Here is a 24,914-nt window from a genome sequence, read left to right on the forward strand (position 1 = left end):
AAATTATGGGAGAATGTCATATGAAGAAAACATGTATATTTGTATTAATTTTCATATTAAAGTTCACTGTTTGCATAGAGTAACTGCTAACTAAAATCAAAGCAGGCAGAGAGCAGGAACAGAAGCAGTCAGCAGGAGATCTCATCAAGGTTTTAAAGACTGTTTGAGGTTCCCTTGTTTCTTGCTTAAAGACTTAGTGCTTATTAAATTTTATTTCTCTCTCTCCAACCAGGACCCACGGCAAAAACTTTAGTCTTAAAATGCCTGACTTGGCAGGATTAAAATTGTCTTTAACTAAAACACAAAAACTGTTTATATGTCACAAATAAACGAATGCTTTGGCTAACTATTTTATCTAGCATACTTTTAACTATTACTAACTTATTTTTGCTGTACCTGTTAGACTAGTCTCTAAAGGCTTCAAAGTGCATAAAAACATTGTGCCTGTCAAGTTGAACAAGTACCATAAAACATCAGTTTATACTGTAACATTTTAGTACTGATCTACAGTACTTCATAGCTATAAAACATGGTTTTCTGGGGTTACACAATATGCATGATAGAGCAAGTTTCTTGTAGCTCTAGCTCCAATTCTCCCTCCCACATAATTTGTTTTTGCTTGGCATTAGAGTGCATAATTCTCTCTTTTTAAAACTTTTGCTGATGAAGTAACTGGTCAGTGCCCAATATTTGGACCAACAGTAGTAGTACAATGCAGAAGACTCCAAAAGAAATGAAATAAAATTTGTAAAAGCAGCAAAGAATCCTGTGGCATCTTATAGACTAACAGACGTTTTGGGGCATGAGCTTTCGTGGGTGAATACTCACTTTGTCGGATGCATGGTTTAATACATAAATTGTGCCAAAAGGCTCAGATGCTGCTGGAGATTAACTGCTTAATGTACAGATGACCAAGGGAACTATAGCAGAAGTCATTAATCTTACGAACAGTTATAGAGTCAAAATTTACCAAAAGGTGGAAGAGAGTGGGAAGGAATATACATCCCAGACCCAAAACAAAATTACAGAGTCTATTCCAGAGATACCAAGCCCTATAGTGCCCTTCCAGAGAGACACTAGTTGAAAGAAGTAAAGCAGCAGCTATTAAAGGAATAGGAGTGCACCTTCAGAGCCCTCTGGACAATGACGACATCAAACTGACTTCTTCAGTTCTAACTCTGGACATTACTTTCTGCTTGCTGATGCTCATTTGTGCCAAGCTCTCTCTCGCTTATTAGTGAGTGCATTTGTCTTCAGATGCAAGAGAATGTTTACAGGACACCTTCTTCAAGCAGAATAGTATGAAGATCTAAACAAAATAAGGATTTATAGGATCCAGCGTCTTCTAGACCTATCTCTAAAAGATATAGATATTAAGATTCTGACTTAAAAACAGTACAGGTATCCAGATAAGAGATAGTAATGCCTAAATTGGTACTCTATAACCAAATGGGCTTTATAAAAAGGAAGAAGCCCTTAAGTAATATGAGAAAACCTCTACACGTCATACAGCACACTCAAGGAGCTCTGGATGCAGAAGAGGCATTCTGCCAAATCAAAAGCCAATTTTTATCCATGGGGGGATACTTTTAGAAGTGGATCAAAATAACCCATAAAAATCCTGCATCATGTATCTAGGGAAGAAATCCGACTAGTTAGTGGAATGAGTCTCTATTGGAGAGAGTCCATCACGCATACAGACAGAACCGAATCTGGCAAGATAGTCACATTACAAAATTGTGTGCTAGACACACATTCCAAAATTCTGGCTTCCATAAAACATCCTGTTACTTAAACGTGCTCCTAACTGAACATATGAGAGGCACTTGATCAAGCAAAAAGAGTAGATTGTGGTGATATATGAAATAAATAATGATGCTTTCACACTTCAGCTGAATGAGAATATATTCACATGCTGGGGCAAAATATAACTGGAAAAAAATTCAGGGATGGACAACTCAAAACAAATTGATGAAGGCAAGATATTAAAAAAAGAAAAAGCACAATGAGTTTATAAAGATTATTTTAAAAAACTTCCATAAAAGACCCAAGCAAAGTAAGCAAAGCTTTCTGAATTAGAAATTTTCATACAAGGGTTTGAAGTTTCAGCAATCAAGATTGTCTAGAATGTATAATTTCATTACTATGATTTAAAAACACAAACTAGATTAAGCTATTAAGTTACGGAGTACGGATTGTAAATATTACACAACAACAAAAGAATAGAACACAGACAATTATAGGGTTGTAATGCTAATCAGATAGTACTACACATGCATTATGTGGTTCACAGAATGTATATTTCTCCACCTCTATCTATAATATGTAATATTGTCCCACATGACAGTATAAAAATGTAAGACAGTCAGATCCTCTTTCATATACATGATATGGAAATGCTGGACAGTAAAAATACGTTGGAAATCTAGCCTGAAATAAAAAAAAAAAAAAATAGAGCTAGAACTCAAACAAGACTTAAAGACATGTATTGGGAGTTGGCTTACAAAAAGGATTTAAAGAGGGAACAAGGAAGCCACACTTTTTCTTGCCCTTTACAGCAAAAGAAGAAACCCTATATCCATGGATCCAAGGCAACAGGTCATACTGTAGCTCACAGGAGTAAACCATTAGTAGAATATCTACTAATGAAAAATTTACTATGAAAACAGGGAGACAAGCTCACAGAAGATGGATAAAAGTAATTTTACAACTTTCACAAAAAAACAGAAATTGAAATCATTGAGACACTTCAATATGGACACAATCTTGTACTTACAGTACAGCTAGACAAGGAGAGCCTACGTAAACATCAAATTACATCCCTTCTTCTGTACTTACCTTCTGAGACTCTCTCTCCCACCCCTAGAAAACCATCAGCTTCCCAATAAAAGACTTGTTTAAAAGTTGATATCTGTATATTTAACTATTCATATTAAAGTATGGTTCTGTTTAAATAATTTTTAAAAAGGAAAAGGCTAATGAAACAACAAATGTACAATTAAATACTGTTAATTTTGTAACAAGATAGGTGATTGTGTGTCATGGCACCAACTGAAATATTTTATTGTAAACTACCTGAAATTATCAATGAAATGTTCTTCCCTTAGTTTATTATCCTCTGCCCCCTCTCCATCTCAGTCTCCTTCTCCATCCCACAGTGTTTCAGGTCTCGTACTCCTTTGTCCTGCTTGTTCCTTTCCATCCTTCCTTTTCTCTCTTCACTCATTTTCACATTTTTCTCCCTTCCTCCCCAACTTGGCAGAAACAGCAAGAGTACAAGAGGTCATAGCTGGATAGCCTCTCTCTCCTCTTCATCCCCCTCCCCCACAAGTCAAAAAATGAAACAGACATTGTTTGGGGAATACCATCTGACCATATAGAGGATCATCACTCTACCATGTCTCCCCACTCCCAACCAATGAACAAATAAGGCTGCAACTAGTGCCCTGAGAGTGTGGGGGGACTAAACCAATAAAAGGAGGCAAGAGATAGCAGCAGTGGGAATGCATGCATGCAGTGCCTCAGAAACACCAACAACATCACCAACCGCTAACTGCATGTCTTTTTTCTGACTGAGTGGGCTTGACAATTAACTTCAGATAAAATGATATCAACTGAGCATGGGCAGGGTCATATTGTTATTTTGATTGTGGGGTTTTGTTTTTTCATTTGCAAACTATAAAAACTCTCCTTATTATGTTTTGGAAAGATTAATATGAAATCTCTATTTCAACCCAGGATAACAAGACATTTGGAAAAGCAGAGAGTTTAAGCACCAGCAGAGAATAAATATTTAAAATATTTGTATATAAATAAAATTAAACTTGTCTTGTCTTAAAATTAAGATTGTAAACTTTTTAGGTACGGTCCACGTCTTACTATATATCTGTAAAATACCAAGCATAAGGGGGCCCCAATCCTCACAGAGCATTTAGACTTCACTGTACTGTACTGTACACAGCATCAACATAATGGAGATGAGTATTACAAGGGCAGAAATACAGGAAGCTGTTTCAGAAATGGAAGGACAAAGTTGTTTGGGGAAGGATATGATAGTATCCTTAAATTCCTCTGTTAATTGTGGTGTGGGATCTTCTTAGAGTTCTATATAGTAGATCAGGGGTGGGCAACCTATAGCATAGGTGCCAAAGGCGGCATGTGAGATGATTTTCAGTGGCACTCACACTGCCCAAGTCCTGGCCACTGGTCATGGGGGCTCTGCATTTTAATTTAGTTAAATGAAGTTTCTTAAACATTTTAAAAAATGTTATTTACTTTACATACAACAATAGTTTCGTTATATATTATAGACTTATTGAAAGAGACCTTCTAAAAATGTTAAAATGTATTACTGGCACGCGAAACCTTAAATTAGAGTGAATAAATGAAGACTCAGCACACCACTTCCGAAAGGTTGCTGACCCCTGTAGTAGATGGTGTTGGAGAGTTGTCTGTTGGCCTCATTGATGTAGTCATAACAGTTAAGGACTATGATAGCACCCTCTTTGTCTGCTGGTTGGATTTCAGGACTGTATAGATATCGTCTCGGTGGTAGAGAGAGTGTGGTGGATGTAATGTTTATCGAGGATTTCAGTTAATTTTTTTGCTGATCAACGTAACGATCTACTGTATGGTTTTATTCTCCGAGGGGTGTCCAGGCAGATTATTATTTCTTATGACAGTCAGTGGGGACACTGGGGTTGGTGTAGTCTTTGTTGTGAAAGAATTCCTTAACGCAGAGTTGGAGGAATTCTTCTAGTTCATGTTAGTATGTCATCATATTCTATGGTGGGGCAGAAGTTCACTCCACTGGAGAATACAGAAACTTACATTCTGATCAGAAGAGATTTAGATGATAGTGGGATATTGTGTAGTGTCCATGTGGTGGGTCATTTGTCTTGGTTTCTCCTGCAGGTTGTGTTCCATTGGTTGTGAAACTGTTGTCCTTGGTTCCATGTTTTGTTTTGCGTTGGATGGGTATCAAGCTGTTTTTTTTTCCCCAGGGGGGAGGGCGGGAGTTCGAGACTCCCGATGTGTTTCGGCAAACAACTTGTTAAAATTCAACAATTTTTATGTTGAGAAGTTTTCCAGCTCTAAACATTTTTTTAAAGTTCCTTATGAACCATTATTATTAGCAGCATGAACCTCTTAAATAAGTCATGTAAAACATTGATGTTTCTTTTAAGAAAACCTTTTATAAAATTATACAGAGTGTTCTATGAAACAAGGGTTTATGCTGGTTAGTTAGAATTTCTGCATCTTAATCAAATATTTTACGTCACAAATGGTTAATAATCAGACACATGCACATCCCTCTCAAACAGTCATTTGACTGACAGTCTGGAGAATGCAGTTTTATTGAGAACGTCACATGTAATTATTTGGATAAAAATGTACATAGGCTAAAAGTGAATTTCTAAATACCAAATAAGAACATGATCAATAGGAAGTGTGTGGAAAAACCACTTTATGGTTTTTAATCTGGGCTCAGGATTTACTTTACATAGAGACTAGTCTTGCTACAGTAAGGGTGGAACTAACTTTTTGTTATAAACCCAAATGTGGCAACCTTTTCCTGTTCGACATTTTATAAGTAAGGGTAAGTGTAAGATACAGTCACCAATGAAACCACCACTATAGTTGGGGACTCAGTGACAACACAATAATTCCCTGATAATGTTTAATAGTTTGGTCTTACCATAGTTAAAATGCAGTTCATTCCTGTCACTTGCTGAAGTAAAAGGGTATTGCACTGTTCAGGAACACTGTTACAATGCAGTCTGGTCCTTTTTAATCTTGCAAGAGAAAACTGTGTTTTAACTGTGAAACAGGATAACTATGTTGTATCCAACTAGTCAGATGTAGCAGTACTTACAGTGTCGTTCTGAGCTAAAAGAAAGGGCATCTTCAGATATGGAAAACAATCTTTCCTTCTTCCAATAAGACTGCACTCTGTCCCGATTTTTAATACAGTTTTTTTAAGAGATTAAGTAGTATGCAATCAGTTGAGACTACCCTAACTCCTTAGGAACAATTCATCTGCGTGTCAAAAATGTTACATTGCTTTAGGATTTAGCAAACCTGGCCCCAATCCCACAAAGATTTATGGAGGTCCTTAACTTTATGCCCTCTGAGCACTTACAGGGCACCAAGTTAAGCATGTGCCCCTGTAAGTAGTCCATGTGCCAAGTCTTTCCAAGATCAGAGCTTTAGTTACAAATATCCTATGGTATTGCATTCCTGAGTTGATGATCTCACCTGATTTAATTTTTGAGCTTTAATTTTCTCGCCATCCATGAGCTCAGACTATCCTGAGTTTAACACTAAAATATTTGAGACTCTGAAAGTTAAACCTTTCTAAGACCATATTTTCAGTCACAAGCAGCGTTAACCAACTGAGAAATACATGATACACATTAAAAATCTTTAAATGATCAGAGGGGACTCATTCATTGATAACGGCTTATTTGATACTGCCATTCATATTGAAGTATATTGCACAAAGTTTCACAGGCATTTAAAGTCAAACTATGTACAGGAAGCTATGGCAACTATACTCTTGTGACAGAGTTAAAGTGAAGAGAAGTGCCAAGGCCAAGGAATAAGAATTAACAAATATAAGAAGCAGAACTGGATTATTTTATTAGCAAGAGAAGTTCAGAAAGTAAGTCTCAGTGACACAGAAAAAAATATTACAGATAGGTGACAGTGGGAATAGGACCTACTGTCCATGGAAGTGAGAAAGGAGGTGTCATAAACAGATAGCTAAGGGTTAATGTCTCTTTCACCTGAAGCACCTGACCAGAGGACCAATCAGGAAACCGGATTTTTTCAACTCTGGGTGGAGGGAAGTTTGTGTCTGAGTCTTTGTTTTCTGGCTGCCTGCTTTCTCTGAGCTTTGGAGAAGTAGTTTCTACTTTCTAGTCTTCTGTTTCTAAAGTAAGGACAAAGAGATCAGATAGTAAGTTATATGGTTTCTTTTCTTTGGTATTTGCATGAATATAAGTGCTGGAGTGCTTTGATTTGTATTCTTTTTGAATAAGGCTGTTTATTCAATATTCTTTTAAGCAATTGACCCTGTATTCGTCACCTTAATACAGAGAGACCATTTGTATGTATTTTTTCTTTCTTTTAAGACCTGTTGGAGTTTTTCTTTACTTCAGGGAAATTGAGTCTGTACTCACCAGGGAATTGGTGGGAGGAAGAAATCAGGGGGAAATCTGTGTGTGTTGGATTTGCTAGCCTGATTTTGCATTCCCTCTGGGTGAAGAGGAAAGTGCTTTTGTTTCCAGGACTGGAAACGGAGAGGGGGAGTCACTCTGTTTGGATTCACAGAGCTTGTGTCTGTGTATCTCTCCAGGAGCACCTGGAGGGGGGAAGGGAAAAAGGATTATTTCCCTTTGTTGTGAGACTCAAGGGATTTGGGTCTTGGGGTCCCCAGGGAAGGTTTTTCAGGGGGACCAGAGTGCCCCAAAACACTCTAATTTTTTTGGGTGGTGGCAGCAAGTACCAGGTCCAAGCTGGTAACTAAGCTTGGAGGTTTTCATGCTAACCGCCATATTTTGGACGCTAAGGTCCAAACCTGGGACTAAGGTTATGATAGGAGGGTTGGGGGGAATCTTGAGAAAATTAAAGATGAAATTGAGGTTGAAAAGGAGAAGTAAAGAAATTACAGTTACAGGTGAGGAAAGGTCAAAACAAAATGAAACACTTATTCAAAGATACAAAACTGCCGTTACACTCTCTCTAGTTCTTGGAGGGCTGGGATAAAGACAACTTCCAACCTGCAGCCTCCTAACAACAGTCCCATCCAGCAAACTATCAAGGTGGTTCACTGGATGCACCTCTCAGTATCAAACTACAGATGTTTCACTGACTCCTAACTTATGGGGGACAGTGAGGGCATGAGCGGGAAGCACTTTTTGAGCACTACAAGGAGAAGCTATTTTCAAGGCACAGATCATTCCCCTGACCTTCCCAGTGTTTGTGGGGACCGGGGAGGTGGGTGGGAGAAGAGGAGAGAGAATGGACAAGATAAACCAATATTGATACAAAGAGCAGAAATGTGCCTCTTTCCCTTTCCCCCAACAATATTTACTAAACTCAGAAGGAGAAGCAGGGCCCTGACTGATGGTAGTGTCATCAACTCTATGGCTGAGTCTCCCCACTGACAAAGAGCAGGGTCTTTGCAAAGGGAGGAACAGCTCAGCATCTGAGCTTGTAGCTTCACACTAGCATCTACATCAACAAATCCACCTCTGTCAAGCATACCTTGATGCAGACATAAACTAAACACGTCATAATACTTCCTTTGCAACATGCTTCTACTAATTCTATATCTAATTAAAAATGAAGTTAGATATTAAACAAGTGAAATTTTAATGTTTTCATGTGAAACTGGTATTTTCTTTCAGATCTGTTTAGTCTTCATATCCTATACTCCTCATAACCCTCTCAATTTATTGAGTGCTGCAAAAAAGATGAGAATATTCTCTCAAAGATAAAATAGAAAAGGTGTAGCCTATTATGTATATTTCCATTCTTCGGCTTCTGAAACAATTATTTTTTCTAATATGCTTTCACTTTTCTGGAGTAAATTTCCCAGATTTTATTGGGTGTCCATTTTCCCCAAATTGTTAGAATCCACTTAATCACCACCTTGAAGTGTAAGTGAATCTGCCAATCATGAACTGTTCCTGAAGAATAAAGATTATTTTAAATAGAATGGAGGAAATTCAAAGGATGACTTCATCTTCTTGTGCAGAATTTCTTCTAGAGTACCAGGAGAACTGCTAATTATGAAAGGAATATATGTACTGTAAAATTTGTAGTCCTTTGTAAATTGAAGATCTCTGTGCTCTCTTCTGGGGAAACCTGTTTTATTCAGTAACTCAGTGTAGAGTTTTTATTCTGAAATTTCTGATGAAATCTTACTTTCAAATTTATTATCAATGAACACAGGTGGCAAATGCAGTTTCCAGAAAGTACCTATCCTGTAGCAAGTCTCAGAACTAATAGGTGAGAAACAACTGAAGATGCTAAAGGTCAAGTGTGTATCCTTTATAGACGAGTTTTTGAAAAAAACCTCACTAGTTCATGTATTTTTTCTTAGAGCCATACGTGTAGCTGTAATAAATACTCTAAAATCTTCTGTTGCTTCATAATTCTTCCTCAAGATATTACCCACCTATCAGATAACTCTTTATATCAGTTTCAGAGTGGTAGCCGTGTTAGTCTGTATCAGCAAGAACAACTAGGAGCCCTTGTGGCACCTTGGAGACTAACAAATTTATTTAGGCATAAGCTTTCACGGGCTAGAACCCACTTCATCAGATGCATGAAGTGAAAAATAGAGGAGCAGGTATAAATACATGAGAAGATGGGGGTTGCTTTACCAAGTGTGAGGTCAGTCTAAGGAGAAATCAGACGTTCCCTCTATGAAGATACTTTTAGCTAAGAAAGTTACAGTTAATATACTGCTTTACAGTAACAGAACAATATGGTCTCTCTCAACAGACAACTTCTGAAAATGTTTAATCTCAGTTCACACAGAGGAATTCTCATTACGTATTTATATCACCCAGTACAGAACAAAATGTGATAACTTACTTGGGAGAAAAAAAAAACACATTGATTAAGGAAAAAAAAACATTCTTGTAATCTGGCTGAGCATTTAAAATTGTAATAGCCTACAGTCTAATAGTCCCTTTTCACCAATAGGTTCAAAACATTCCGCAACATGTTCCTTGGTCTCTTCATCAGAACTTTCTGAGTCAGATTATTTCCCTCTTAAAATGCTATTTAGGATGCACACACACAGCTATCACTTGCCTGACAAAGAAAAGATAACTATGTAACATTGGTAAAGACACTGAGTATTGTGTACAATTTGGTTCACATCATTAACGAACAAAAAAATTGGAGATAGTAGAGGGAAGGATGGGAAACATAAGAAAGTTAGGACAGATGACCAAAGAGGAGACAATCAAAGATTTTAGAAAGTACAGTTTGAAGAGAGACACACAGACAAAATAGTGTATTACTTAATGGTTTGCAGGACTAGCATTTGGAAGAGGGCATTGAGGCTGGAGCACCCAAGAGGAAAAATTAGTGGGTGCTCTGCACCCACCAGCAGCCAAGCTCCTCCACCTCGGGCACCCCACCTCCTCCTCCGCCTCCTCCCCAGAGTGTGCCACGTCCCCGCTCCTCTACCTATCTTCCACCGCTTCCTGCCTTGCCGCCACCAAAAAACTGTTTGGCAGTGTGCTTGGAGGAAGGAGCAGGAATGTGGCGCGCTCAGAGTAGGAGATGGGGATTTGGGGAAGGAGTCAGAATAGGGACAGGGTTGGTATCGGGACTTTGGGGAAAGGGTTGGAATGGGGGCGGTCGAGCACCCACTGGTGGGAGCAGAAGTCAGCGCCTATGGAAGAGGGTAACTTATAGTAGCACCATAATGAGCAGAAGTAACGTGTGTCTCAAAACGATAGATATTAGAAAGGATGTAATAATAAATCTATTTGAATGAATCAGCTGAGGTGGTCGTTGAGAGCTTATCACCATGTTTCAAATAGATTATATAAGCAAGGCCTGCTTAGTTTACCATTCAGTAAAACCACAGTTGCCTTGTTTCCACTCTTATCCCATTGTAAAGTGGTTTTTCCTCTCATATGTCTATAATCAGCCATCTTTAGCAGAGGCACAGTGCTAACTTCACAGTAAATATTATAAAATGACTTTTTCTAGGATTTTACAGTGAAATAATCCTAACATGCAAGTTATCTCACTGTAGGAGATTTTGTTATTTACTGAACAAACAGAAAGCAGAGAGAAGACCTTAGTATGAAGATCTGCACACACGCATTTCTGGCACCACGATGAGGTGGTTCTAAAAGTACTACTTCTCCCTCTATCATTCATCCAAGAAGGAGACAAGATCAGAGAGCATGGCAGAGCACCTGAGCCTCACGTAGAGAGCACCTCCCAAAGAGACTACTGTCAAACAGACCAAAGCATGCATAATCACATTTTGAACATCTATACAACCTACTGTGAATGCTGGTTCATTACAGCTTTTCAATTGGTTGGATTTGATATGAATGCAGAGCAGACTGATTTAAATAAAACCAATATTCTCCCCATGCCTGCAGAAGAAGCTACTGCTGTCAAAGCCTGGCTTAGCACTTCAACAAATTCTGGTTCCAGGCACTCAGTCAACAGTTCTGTGGCTTAACTTTCTTTAAAACTTTACAGCAAACATATACTGCTTAGTATTAATGTTTTTCATTTAAATTAATAGATTACAGTAAGTTTAGGCCTTAACACAGGGGTCATCCTTCTAAAAATTATTTTTAAATAGATTTTTAAAACAAAAATTGTTAAGAAAATCCATTTTAAATACAATTTTTTTTTATTTTTAAAATATCATTGGTTTTTATCCCCTCTGCTTGGGAATACCACATTTGTTTTATTTGTTTTCCCCCTTTCCCAATTCAACCCCTGAAGTTACATAATGAATATTGAACCTTAGACCGCTAGCAGTTTAGAGCTCAATACCTCAGAGGCTAGAAACAGGAGATGTTATTTTTGGACTGGATTCAGCTCTTGCCCTTAACAGGTCCAGAGACACTGGATCTTATAAGTCCAACCTTAAATATGGAAAAAATATTTTGTATTATTAAAAGTCTAAAATTAGTTCTCTTTTCTCCAGCTTAGCCTTCCTGGACTTCCTGGAACTGAGGCAACATCATTTTATATGGGGGAAATGTAACATGCTGTAATACCAACAGAAGTGTTTAAAGACAAGAACATTTAAAAAAAACTGTTTCTCTATATGACATACAGAGAATACACAATGGTGTTGTGTGGTATAAAATTTTTATTGGTGGGTGAGTAACAATGTCACCTAAACTCAAGCCAATAAAACCACAATATTCACTGCCATGCAGTCATCATATTTTGTATGCACAAATACATAACTGTGTGTGCTTTTCATTGACTACTGACTTGTTGGGGGAGGAATAATGGAAGCAGTTCAAACAATGCAAGGACATACGAAATAACAGTTTAAGTCACAAAATTAAGAACGTGAGATAATTCAAACAGAAATTTATGCTTACAGAATGTAATTACTCAACAGTAATTTTAATGTATTCATCAGGGTTACAAAAAAGTAGTAAATCATTATTTTGCTATTAAAATACATCTATTTCTTCAAATTCTTTGACATTTCTTATGCTATCTTCAAGTTTTAAGTTATTATTTTCAATTATGGGGTTTTTTTGGTAGTTAAAATATTGGGCAGGAACTCAGGAGATCTGGGTTTAATTTCCAGCTCTGCCACAGACTTCTTCTGTGACCTTGAGCAAGTCACAAGCCCTCTCTAGATGCGTTCCCTCTCAGTTGCTTGTATGTTGTATCCCTTTTTCACCTTTTGTACGCCTGCTCTGTTTACACCTTGATCTTGTAAACACTTGTGCATGATCTTAACTCTAAGCATGAGTAGTCCCAATTAATTAAATGGGGCTGCTCATGTGCTTAGAGTTCAGCTGTGTTAAATGTTTACAGGACTGGTGCTTAAATTGTAAGCTCTTCAGGACACGGACATTACTACTATGTTTTCGTATGGTGCTTCATAGAATGGCCGAGTCTCTGCTGGGCCTCTATGCGCTACTGTCATAATAAATAAGAATTTGTCACCACTAGTAATATCTCTCACTCTTGCAAAACAGAACCACAAGATCTTAGGTGGCCACAGATGTTCCACTATATGTACTGCGTGAATTCTTAGTACCAGAGTTGAAATAAGGTCCTTTCTTACAACACTAGTTACATATTTACAGTCTTACTAGTTTAAAAGATCGATGTAGAAAGAAATACTATTTTAGGTTCATTTCTATGGATTAACTGGAACATATTACATTATTTTAACGTGTTATTTTACGTTTGAATGCTACTTTCTCTTTTCATTAAGACTCTTCATTTTGTAACTCTCACATGTAGCACACAAAGCAAGCACAAAACAGAAGTGGATTCTGCAATACCATTCAACCACCTAAGCAGAAAATGCTGTTGACAGTTCTATATTGATCAGTGTTGGTATTTGTCTGCATTTATGAGTAAATTAAATATGCTTGTGTAATAAGCTTTCTACAGTATTTCAATCAACATTATCAATCTTAAGATTTCCCATCTGAAGTACTATGAAATCGTTATTCATTCATTTAGTGGGTTAAATAGATACCCGAAGATTTTCAGAGAAACTTCCCATGCTATTCAGGCAGATTTTTTTTTAGTTCAAGTTCTCTCATAACTTATACTACTTGCTTTTTGAAGAAGTTTGTCTAGGTTTTGTATATCTTTACTGAAGACAGTAAAAATAACTAGAAATTTACCACAACAGAAGTGAAACTTTTTGGTCCTCACACATTACCACAGCACTGCAAAGCTGGAGTTCTAAACAGTGCAGAAAACACTTGGATGCAAACAAACGTTTCTACTTACAAATCAATTTTATTAAGTATTTATAAAATAACTCACATCTAAACCATTTTTCACACAAAGGGCTTTGTTCCTGATTAGTACTGAGGAATTACCAATCCTGTTGACTTCAGTAGGAGTTTAGAGTGGTCAATACTCTGAAACAGGTTGAAAGTTTTCAAACTGAACAAGAGCAAGCCATAATACTTGAAAGCTGGTAAAGAAAATGTATTTACTTCAACAAAAATATAAATCTGTTCTATTATTATCTACTGCTTCTCACAACCACAATGACACAGGTGCACATCAAAGTGAAGGCAAATCATCTGTCTTGATAGGACAAATAATTTTAGAACAATGCATATCACTGTAGGATTTACAAGCTGATGCACAGAAAGTCTACTCAATATTTTACATGTGAACAGCCTTCTATTGATTTGCCACTACAGTATGAACCATGCCATTCCTACCTGATTGTGTCTGGTTCATTGCCTTAAAGGTTAATTGTAGCCCAGCTGAATTTAACTGGGCAGAAACCTATTACAATGAATGTGAACATGTGTCCTTTGACAAAAGTAAATATTTGATTTTAAAGTTTGCACACAAAAAACCTTAAGATTCATCTAAAAGAAAAAAAAAAATCCTCATCTCTTCTCAGCTTCACAAGGATGCAAAATTAACCTACATATGGCACATGCCTTTCAATGAAGCAACCTCAGACTTACTTTACAGCTTAATTACTGCATGCGTTTGGTCATATTTATGTAAATTAAGTTGAAAATAGGACAGGCAACCTGACTTGCAAAAAGTACTATTTTAACAATTTGCAGTTTCTTACCTTGGTTTCCCTGGGATACCTGCCAAAATTCTGCCTAATCTGAAATATCTTATCCCATTACAAAACTCAAAACTGACCTTGAGACAGTCTCAGTATTCAGAAGACCTTTTTTTTTTTTTTGCTAATTATCTAGCCTGAGAAGTCATCACACAGTATTATTCTTCACAGCATTTAATTACAGGAAAACCACCAACAGTTAAAATTGAAAGTTTTACTTTAATATTGGACAGAGAAACTACCAAAAAAGTTCACTTATGAACCGGGGAAGTGAAAACAATGATATAAATTAACTGTAAATTAAACTTTTAATCGGGAGAAGGAAGATATGAAAAAAGAATCAAAATTGATTCTGTAGTCAAAATCGAAGAAAAACTATTAAGCTATTTTATAGCATGTACTTCAAACTTACACTATAGTGAAGGTTTTAGACTAGTTTCCATTTTAAACTTCTTGTTTTCACATGCCCATAACATTCCAAAACATTTACCCTTTTGTTCTGAATCTTTTCATGCTTTACCACTGCCCAAAGGTGTATATTATATAGGGCAGAAGACACCAGAGCAATTTTAAGAGAGTTTTAGCAAAATCCCTCCAGTGATTCTGAAATCTTGGAGAGAAGAAAAACAAAAATCTGTATTGTTAAATTATAGCCACACATTTAAAAAATGGTTAAAGGATAAGGGCCAGAGTTTGAACCTTGGCATTGGCTACATTGAGGAGCAGTGTTTTTGGTGAAGGGAGGTGGAAGAAATACATGTATGAATTGAAAGATCATTTCTGAACATTGCCAAAGAAACCACACTCTCTTTGGGACATCATGGTACATTTTACCTACTTGCCCTGATCACCAAACTGATACTCTGTCCCAGCAGTAACTTAAATCTGCCTGAAGGGTATTTTGGGGCTTTGTTTGCACTTGGAAAATTGGAGGGGAGAAAGAGGAATTGTGCTTGCACCAGTGAAACTCCTTCAGCATTACCACTGGTGGAAACTGCAGTGAAAACAAGGCTTACACATTTTCACTCTAATTGCAGAGAGGTCGGTAGTAAAATCTCTTTTGCCCTGTCCACACAATTGCTTCTGATTGCAGACATCAACCAGTGCAAAACACAAAAAACAAAAACAAAAAAAACCACAAAAACACTTGTAACTTATTACAGCATAAACACTCCCTTAAGTTTTACTGAAACTTCACACTGTTCAGAAAGACTCAACTTCCTTAACTTCGGGGCCAGAAAAAAAAATCATAAATGCAAATACAAACAGCAGATCAGTTTAATTTTGCCAGATTTTGCAGTATTTTACAAATGCTGTATTTTCATTTAAAGGGAATGTTAAAAGCTCAATCTTTTCTGTTGTTCTATCACCATTAAAAACATATAGAAAACTGACTCCATCCAAACAGCAGCAGCACAGGGAGGAACTTAACCCATTCACAATGAAGTGTTAACTTCTAATAATTTAACCATTTTAAGGCTCCCAATTTATTCTTTGAAAAGGCAAATTAGTTTTCCCCTTTTTAAAAAAGGCAAAAAGGTATTAAATTCAAGAAGTTGCATTCATGCAAATTAGGTCTGCAGAATTAAAATCACAACGTAAGAAAAAGTGAAGGTCTCAACAGCAATGATAATTTGGCAACATTGCACATATTTAGTGCTTTTCTAGTTAAATGTGTAACAAATTGCTTGTAACATTACAATTTTCAGGATGTGGAAAACAAGCAAATTAATGTTTCTGTGGGTTTTAAGGTTCATATGTAACAGTGTCAGGAAATAAAGTTAAAGTCATGTGTGGAGATTTTTCTCAACTTGCTTTGCTGTAAACATTTTCTTCTACTTAATAAGAAATCAAAATATTGTTTGACAGAAGAATTGCCTGAAAAAACATGAACTCAAGAACAGAATTATGAGATGAATTCCTTTAACAGAGAGGCTAGAAATTATTTTTTTTTCCATATGTCCCATTAATTTTTCATTTAAAATGTATATAGCTACTAAATTCAAACTGGTTGACATAGTTTTGTAAAAAACAAAGATGCTAACCTACATTTAAAAAGGTATAACATTTCATCTACATTGTTCTACAATGCTATGTCTGGACAACTGTTTTTTTCCCCAGAGCTTTGAAACCCACTCTGTGGATGCAATAATACTGTACAACTTTGACAAAAGCAAAAATCATCTCCAACAGAAGGATGCAACAACATTTTATGTTCCCACCACCTAAGCCATGTACAACCTAGTGGCACACTTACGTACAGAGAAAAATAATCTGACATGGAGATGATATGGCCAATAGTCACACCACTCCATCAAACTGTGTAGAAAAAAAAAGATACAGTGTACTTTTGAACCCGCAAGGCTCAGAAACCAGGCCATGCTGTTGCTTAAGGCACTGAAAGAAAGAATTCTTGTCAGGATATTTTCTCCCACACCCCCCCTTTCCCCAAACCAAAACCATATGTTATCATGTAAAGCAAATGCAGGCAATAAAAATATTCTAACTATAGCATAGTTAATACTACCCCAATTAACCCATCCCATGCTGTCACTTTATCTCCCTCACTCCCATTTTCACAGTTTTATCCTTCTCCTCAGGAGAATTTCACTTCCTTTCACTTCCTTGGCTGCACAGAGGCTGGAGATCACTGTGCAGTTCCCCCTCCCCCAAGACATGAACTTAGCGGTGAGGCTGCACCCAACCCTCACACAGCACAAGGACCCGGCCTGCCCCAGAAACACCCCAGGGTCGTGCCCCTCTGTCTGGGCAGGCAGGCTCAGCAAGACAGGATCCAACTTTGGAGGGGCTTAATGTGGGGAGATCCAGGTGTGGGTTGAGAGGGTTCTGTGTGGAGCAGTCTGGGTGTAGGTGGCTCAGTGGGGCATCTGGGTATGGGGGAGTGGGGAATCTGGATTGTCAGGGGCTTTTGGGGTAGTTCTGGGTGCAATGGTAATGGAATGCTGCAGGGAAGTCCAGGTGAAGGTGGTTGAGGCTTAGCAGTGGGGCGGGGGTTAGGTGTGGAGGGATAGAGCTTGGCCGGGGGGGGTCTAATTGTGGGGACCTCAAGAGGGGGGTTCAGATGCTGGGGGAGTGGGGTGGGGATCTGGGTGCATGAGGCTCAGAGTGGTGCGGGGGGAGTGGGGTTCATCAAGTGGGAGGTTCTAAGTAGGAGGGTCTGAATGCACAGGGGTTGGGCGGATGGGGGAGCAGCTCCCTCTACAGGGATCCCTCTCCCTGCAGCTGAGAAGCAATGGGTGCAGGAAGCGGAGGAGGGGTGGTTTGCAGAGCTTCCTGCCACCAGCAGAGAAATCTGGGGGTGGGACTGACCTGGCCCTGGATCCTGGGCAGGGGAAGAGGAAGTCCTGTCTTTCTCAGCCCAGCCAGGACTAGCAGCTGAGCCCAGCGCAGGGAAGGAGCCAACAGCCGGGTCTTCCCTAGTCCTGTCTCTTGTCCCACAGAGATTTACCTCTCGGCCAGCTACCCTGGAAACCCAAAACATACTGCTGGGGAGGGTCACATGATTGTTCTTGTGGCTTCCCTTTGCTTCCCAGCCAGAAAGTCATTTTTCTACAGGAAAGCAAAGAAATATGCAAGGGACATCAATTCTGTGCATGTGCAGTGGCACAGCATTCCCCCAGGAGTAATAGTCAAGCCTTCATTGTCATCAAAAAGACATCCCACCTGCCTCTCCAACTACCATGTTCTCTCATTCAACCACCATGCTTTAGGGGGATCTCTCAAAATTCATAAAGTTACCTTCTTCTCCTCTATATCCCTTCTTAAAACACCTCTCTGCAATCAACCAATCATTAGGTCTGCAATTTTCTCTACCTGGCATTAGACAGACAAGGGGCAAACTGCAACTTCTATTTTTCTTCTCAACTCTGTTCATTTTCTTATCTCATCCTTTCACCCCACCTCACCGCCACATGATTTTATGTACTTGTTATATGCTGCTTGACACCTACAATGCAAGCTTTTTAGGGCACAGACTGATATCTTTGTTATTTGTCTCTTTAGTACGCTGCACAATGGGGCCCTGATCCTTGGCTGCATTTCCTAGGTACTACCATAACACAAAAAACACTAAAAATATCCAAAAAGTTCAGCTGAAGTTGACTATGGAATTCCAAAGAGTTTCCAGACTGGGAGGCTAAGTGGGCTTTGTGTCAGTAAGATGGCTAAAGCCATTACTAGCTTTACCAAAGCAAGCAAGAAAAGGCCAACCTCCACCATCACCCAACATTTTGTCTTCTGCAGGACAAAGAACCAACAGACCTAGAACTTTACAATAAATAAGGAATGGTATTTATAATTACAAAACGTATTTCTCCTCTTTTGCCTTTACCTCAGCTAAACCATTTTTCAACTATACCATGTGATGTGACATGATATGAAGGGGCTCACTTCTCTTTGACATCTGTTACAGATGGGTTGTTCAACAGTAAGGGACAGATTAATTATATTAATGTATATTTTTACACTTGGGCTACAGCTAGTATGGCTTGTTATGCCAGTTACGTTTCACTGAATTGTGTACATTAAAAAAAGTCAGATACAGAACAATTAAATTATGCTAATTTATGTAACCACATGATCTTATTCCTGTTACCTTTGTCCTCCCTTCCCTACTACCTGCCTCATATTTCATATTAGACTGTGAACTCTTTGGAATAGGTACTACAGCTGCCTATATGTTTATACACTGTGAAGCACAATGAGGCCCAAATCTTAGTTAGGGACTTTGTATACTACTGCAATATAAATAAAAACGTATCTTGTTCCCACTCACATCTCCTCGTTTCCTAATAACCATATCTCCCCATAGAAACAGTAGGTGTAGACACAAGGCCAGATCTTGTATATTGTCTCCATTCTTCCTCCAACCCCTTCCATTACTTTCCTAATAGCTATTAATGATAGACACTTTCTAGACTATTTATTTTAGGTTTGCATCCCTCTATTCCATACCCCAACAAAAAAAGTTTCACATCTCATATACCTCCACTGTGTAGATCTATAAAATGTCACCACTGGAAAGGAACATAAAAGATATTTATATACATAAAGTCAAATCTTTTAAAACTTCTCATTTACCCTGCCCTCCCACATAACAAGCTTAACATTGGAAATATCCACTCTCTTTATGGTGGCCAGTATTATTTTAGGCCTCTGCTCTGTAAGCAGGATTCTACCAAATTCAGTCCATTATGGTCAATTTCACAGCCCTAGGATTTGAAAATTGGTGAATTTCACATCTTCAGCTGTTTACATCTGAAATTTCAGTGTTGTAACTCTGGGGGTCCTGACCCAAAAGGGGATTGTGAGGAGGGTCGCAAACCGGGGGGGGGGGGGGGGAGAGGGGGAGTCCACAGGATTGCCACCCTCACTTCTGTGCTGCCTTCAGAATCCAGCTCTGCATAGCTTCCTGCAGCCACAGGAGGTTCCTCCAGGTGGGTCTGAGCTTCTCCTGCCACCCCGCCCCCGAAGCAGCTATGCAGGGGGTGGACAAGTCCTGTCCCTCCCCAGCCCAGCCGGAGCTAGGAGCCCCCTGGCTGGGGCACTCCTAGCAACAAAAGGTAATTAGACTTCTTGGGGAAGGGCTTATTTCAGTCCCTGATGCATTTTTCAGAGTCATGAAATTGGTAGGGCCCTATTTATAAGGCAGCACTTCAGCGCTGGAGCAGGAAGACAAAGGTCATAGGATGTTTAAGAAGAGCACAAATGGAGATGCAGCTAAGTAGCCCAGTGGAGTACTAATCAAAGGGGTACAGCCTCTCTCAGAGGAACAAGATGCATCAGAGGAAGTACAATAAGGGGAATGCAAAGAATAACCCTTCCCCAAAGGGCTACAGAGTGAGAGCAGCTCAACCTAAGGGATGCAAGATGGAGTAGCGTGCCCAGCCCAGGCAGAAAGTGCATAAAAGATTTCCTGCCTCTGGTGTATGGAGGGGCTGGAGAATATAGAAAGGTTGCAAATCAGCCTCTTGAGAGGAAACCGTGCAGCTAGGCCAAGCCTGAGGGCTAGTCTACACTAGAAGTCCTACATCAGTGCAGCTATGCCACTGTAGCGTGTCTGGTGAAGACGATCTATGCCCACAGAAGAGCACTCTTCCATGAGCATAATTAGCCCACCTTCCTAAGAGACGGAAGCTATTACATTGACCTAGCGTAGACCTGCCCTGAATGAAGAAAATAACCAAAGCTGATTGCTGGTGTGGGGAGATGCAGACTCTACCCACTCTCCTTATGCACAAGGACAGTCCAAACCAACCGGAACAAAACAGCCAATGCACAAGGGTAACTGTCCAGCTTGGGTATATCAGAGGTGGTTGCCTAGCCTAGGGGGGTGGGAGAGAGGAGCTCAGTGTGGCTCAGAGGTGTGGGCAGGGGGAGGAAAGGGGCACACGGGGGGTGCCTTGCTCGCGCAAGAGACTGCAGGAGGGAGGGAGGAAGGAAGGAAGAAGTGCAGGACGAGGCTGGTGCCTGGCCTAGGGACGAGGGGAGCCGGAGGACTAGGCGATCCGGGCCAGCACGGCCCTGGGAGGAAGGGCTGAAGGGTGCCTGGCCCGCCCGGAGCCGCCATACGGGGGAGCGACCCAGTTGGGCTTGGAGGGAGGGAGGGAGGGAGGGAGGCAGGCGGCGGCGGCCTAACCGGGCGCTGGTACCTGGGCTGGGTGAGCCCGCAGAAGGAGGCCGGGGCGGGGTGCCCGGCGGGGGCAGCGCGGGAGCTGGAGGGGGAGCGCGGGGGAGCGCAGCGCGCCCAGGACCCGGCCCGCCCGGACTCACGTTCTCGGTCTCCCGCTCGTTCACGGTGGGCAGCGGCGTCCGCGTGGACATCTTGCGGGCGGGCGGGTCCCGCGCCGAGGACGGGCCGCCCGGGAGTCCTAGGCCGCGGCGGTGCGGGGAGCCCGGCTTCCCCAGCGGGAGGGGACCCGGGGACGTGCCGCGGCGCCGGCCCCGCTAGGTTCCCGGGGCCATGGCCTCCTCCGCGCCCGGGCCGGGATCGGGGCAGCCCGACCGGCTGCGCCTCCTCCTGCTGCCGCTGCCCGCCCAGGTGAGTAGCCGGCAGCGCAGGGGAGCCGGAGCTGCCTCCTCACAGCATCCGGCGACGGCGGCTCCTCCCCCCGCGGCTCTGCCCCTCCCAGCCCGCGCCGCGGGGCCCGGCCCAAGGCACCGGCTCGCTCGATCCGGCCGCAGCTGCTTTGGGGGAAGAGAAGCCGGCGGCTGCTTCCAGCGCGGGCGGGCTCAGCAAACAGGGGCGCCTCAGCAGCGCCGGGTGGGCGGGCGCAGAGCAGCGCTGACGGCGGGGCGGGGGCTGCGCTCCCCCATTCTGTGCAGGGCCCCTAGCCGTGGCGGCTGCTCGGTGTCCTGGCTGGGCCGAGCCGTGGCAGCGCTTCGGCGGACGAGCCTTGCGCTCCCGGGCCGACTGGGGGAGTTCGGGGTTGGGCGCGGAGGGGTTAATTTCCCCTCCCCCCCCCGATCCTAAGGGGGCAGTTCACAGCTGGGGGCAGAGCCAAGGTTCGGGTGCTGGGGGAGCTGGCAAGGCCCTGGGGGGGCGGATAAGCGAGGTTGGGAGTGACTCAGGGCCCGCACGGGTAATCGCTGGTTCGGATAATCAGGGGTTCGGATAACGGGGGAGGGGGCTATTAAGAGAGTAAACTGTCCTAGGGCACGACTGAGGTCGGGTAAATAGGGCTTGGGGGAGCGATTTACGCTCGGGGTAGAGACACTGTTGTGGATAAACCGAGGTTCGGGTACCCCCTTCTGTGGGGGACATAACCAAGAGGAAATCTGCACTCTTGGATTGGCTTCACCGCTGTTAGGAGTCCACACTAACGTGGCTAGGTGAGGAAGGTTTCCCTGAGACATAACCACATGTGGAAAGAAAGAATTTTGAATTTAAGGGACCCAAATGAACACCCTTTTACTGCAGACTCATTAATGTTTCCCCAGGCAAGACTTGCAGCATAGGAGGGTCGCAGTGCTTATTTAAGGTCCTGGTTCCTTGGGAATGATAGCATACTTAAAGTTAAGCATGCACAGACATTTTTACCTTAATTTTTACCAACACTCATTATTGGCATTGAAGAGCAGGCAGATTTCCCTATTTCTTATGGAGTTTATACATCTTGCACACTCAGACTTTATGGAGACTGGGAAACCCTGGATCAGCATCCTTACAAATTAGGCTATTTATTTATGACCGAAATATACCAGTCTAATTTAGGCACCTAAACAGAAGTCACTGAGACACTGCGCAGGCACAGAGGCTGCCTTGCAGCGCACATTGCTGGACAGAGGCCAGTTGTGTGGATTTTGAACCTGAAAGTGACTATTAATTTCATGTTGTTGAAGTTAGAAACATTGTATTTTGTTCTTTGAGAAATTATCAGCTTCTATGCATCCCAAGAAGCCAGCTGTAGCCCATGAAAGCTTATGCTGAAATAAATTTGTTAGTCTCTAAGGTGCCACAAGTACTCCTGTTCTTTTTGCGGATACAGACTAACACGGCTGCTACTCTGATACATAACATCAGTTTTTGATACAAAACCAAACCTTGTGGATCCAGTCTTCCTCCCTCCACAAATTCTAAAAATGAACATTCTAAACTAAAGGGAAAAAAACCACTTTCACTTCCAGGAAACATAAAAATTAAAAAAAAAGAAACCACAAAAAACTTACCCAGTATTCTATTACTTTTCACTAGATTTTAAACCTGAAATTTAATAAATAAAATCTCTAAATACTATTCTTCCTCCAAAGCAGCCCCCTCATCAGCAAAGTTTGTGCTTCTGAAATGTGCCAGATAGACTATGTATGTGAGTGCCCTTCTCTTAGGTTTCCCCACAAAGCAGTCCTCATGCACTGTGATGCAATTAGTGGGTTCACAGGTAGGTACCTTTTCGGTACTTGTCACTTGTAGGTAGATGATACAGGAAGTATTGGATGCATGCTCACCGCCTGCTAGCTATTCACATAACTGTCATTCCCAAATGCCCTGGAATTTGCTAGGTGGGTCCTGTGTCTCTAAAAACAAAAGAATCTAACACAGGGGAAACAACTGTGATCTAACCACTATGCAAACTTAAGTTTGTGGCCCGCCTAGGTTGTTAACCCATTTTGGTCACTCAGCTCATGTCAAAATGCATTGTTTTATTCCAAATAAGAACCTTGATATAAACCCAGATAGCTGCCTGGGGCCCTTACTTAGGCAAAACTCCCACTGACTGCAAGGTCAGGCCCATCACAGTATGGATTTGTTCATGGATTTGTGGTCACACAGCAGAGAGCAGCCTAAACTCAAATGTGTATAAATGTATTCAGTGTCACCAGTGAGTCAGGATAGGCTGTCTGACTTCCTGTGATAGCATTTGAGCATGAGACAGCTAATAATACAGAAGAGTCTTTGCCAGAAAAATGTATAATACTGCCTTACAATTTGTGTCATTGAAAGTGCTATTTTGCATTTGTCTCATCCGTGCTTGTTACCTATTGTTTTAGTAGCTCAAATATATTTTGTTATTAATTAATACGGACACCTCTGCTGCCCCATGCCAAGTGGCATAGAGAGGCGCAATATCACAGAGACAGAAACTGATGGGCTATGTGGAGCAGGAAAATGGTTACAATGATGCTGCCCTGTTCCCCCACAAAATGGCCATGGGCAATGAGTTGTGCAAAAAAAGGGCAGGGCCAGGATGGAGGGAGGAACTGCACCAAGCTGTATGCTCCTCCCTCCCTCCCAGAACCATCAAAGATCTGCAGTAAAATACGTGGAAAGTTATTGCTGCTTCATAGAGTATTAACTCCCACCTTGTGCTCTGTAAGAGTCCCAAAGCACAACCAGATCTCAGAAGCGCAGTGGCTACTTGCTCTGCTGTAGCTGGGCAGGACTTGGAGAACAGCATACAGCTAGAATAGTGGTTGGATTTTGGGTCCTTTAAATTCCTATCCCCTCTATCTCTGACTTATCTTGGAGGCCAGTAGAGGGGATGCAGAGTACTAGGCTACAGCCATGACATTTTTTTTACCTTTTTGTTCCCTCTGCATTTTTGCCAGAAATGTCACACATGTATTTGTTGTTTGCAATGTTATTGTAGCCTTGTTCATCCCAGGATATGGGAGAAACAAGGCTGATGAGGTAATATCTTTTATTGGACCCAAATTCAGTTATTTCTGTGGAAATAACAAGCTTTTGAGCTTCCCAGAACTCTTCCTCAGGTCTGGAGAAGGTAACCAGAGTATCCAAGCTAAATATAAGGTGAGACATATTGTTAAGCATAAGGGGTTCACGCATGCGGTAGGAGGCCACTTAAAGAGGGCAATTAAGGGTGAGCAGGCAGTAGGGTGTGTTACAAATTGTTGCACTGAGCCATAAAGCCAGTATCTCTTTTAAGACCATGGTTTTTAGTCTCCAGCAGAGTTTGCCCACACTGATAGGGTATTCTTCTCTTTTATTATTTTTCTGAGTGAGTTCATTCAAGAGTGTAGTGATTATCTGGTTTCACCCACATAATTGTTGTTGGGGCATTTGGTGCACTGAATGAGGTACAACACATACTAGGATATGCATGCATAGGACCCAGGGGTCTTGTAT

At 41.1% G+C, this 24,914-nt stretch overlaps 1 protein-coding gene across 3 annotated transcripts in view; it reads right to left on the reverse strand.

Moving 5' to 3' along the window:
* MARK1 (microtubule affinity regulating kinase 1) overlaps positions 1-21,206 on the reverse strand; it is a 108,464-nt gene extending 87,258 nt beyond the window's left edge. For all 3 annotated transcript variants that reach the window (XM_030557474.1, XM_030557473.1, XM_030557471.1), the window contains exon 1: positions 21,104-21,206. In XM_030557474.1, the coding sequence (XP_030413334.1) occupies positions 21,104-21,154 (51 nt within the window). In that variant the 5' untranslated portion in view covers positions 21,155-21,206. The remainder of the gene's footprint in view (positions 1-21,103) is intronic.
* Positions 21,207-24,914: the final 3,708 nt, after the last annotated feature.

This window comes from Gopherus evgoodei, chromosome 3 (genome assembly GCF_007399415.2).
Source record: "Gopherus evgoodei ecotype Sinaloan lineage chromosome 3, rGopEvg1_v1.p, whole genome shotgun sequence".
Taxonomy (NCBI): domain Eukaryota; kingdom Metazoa; phylum Chordata; order Testudines; family Testudinidae; genus Gopherus; species Gopherus evgoodei.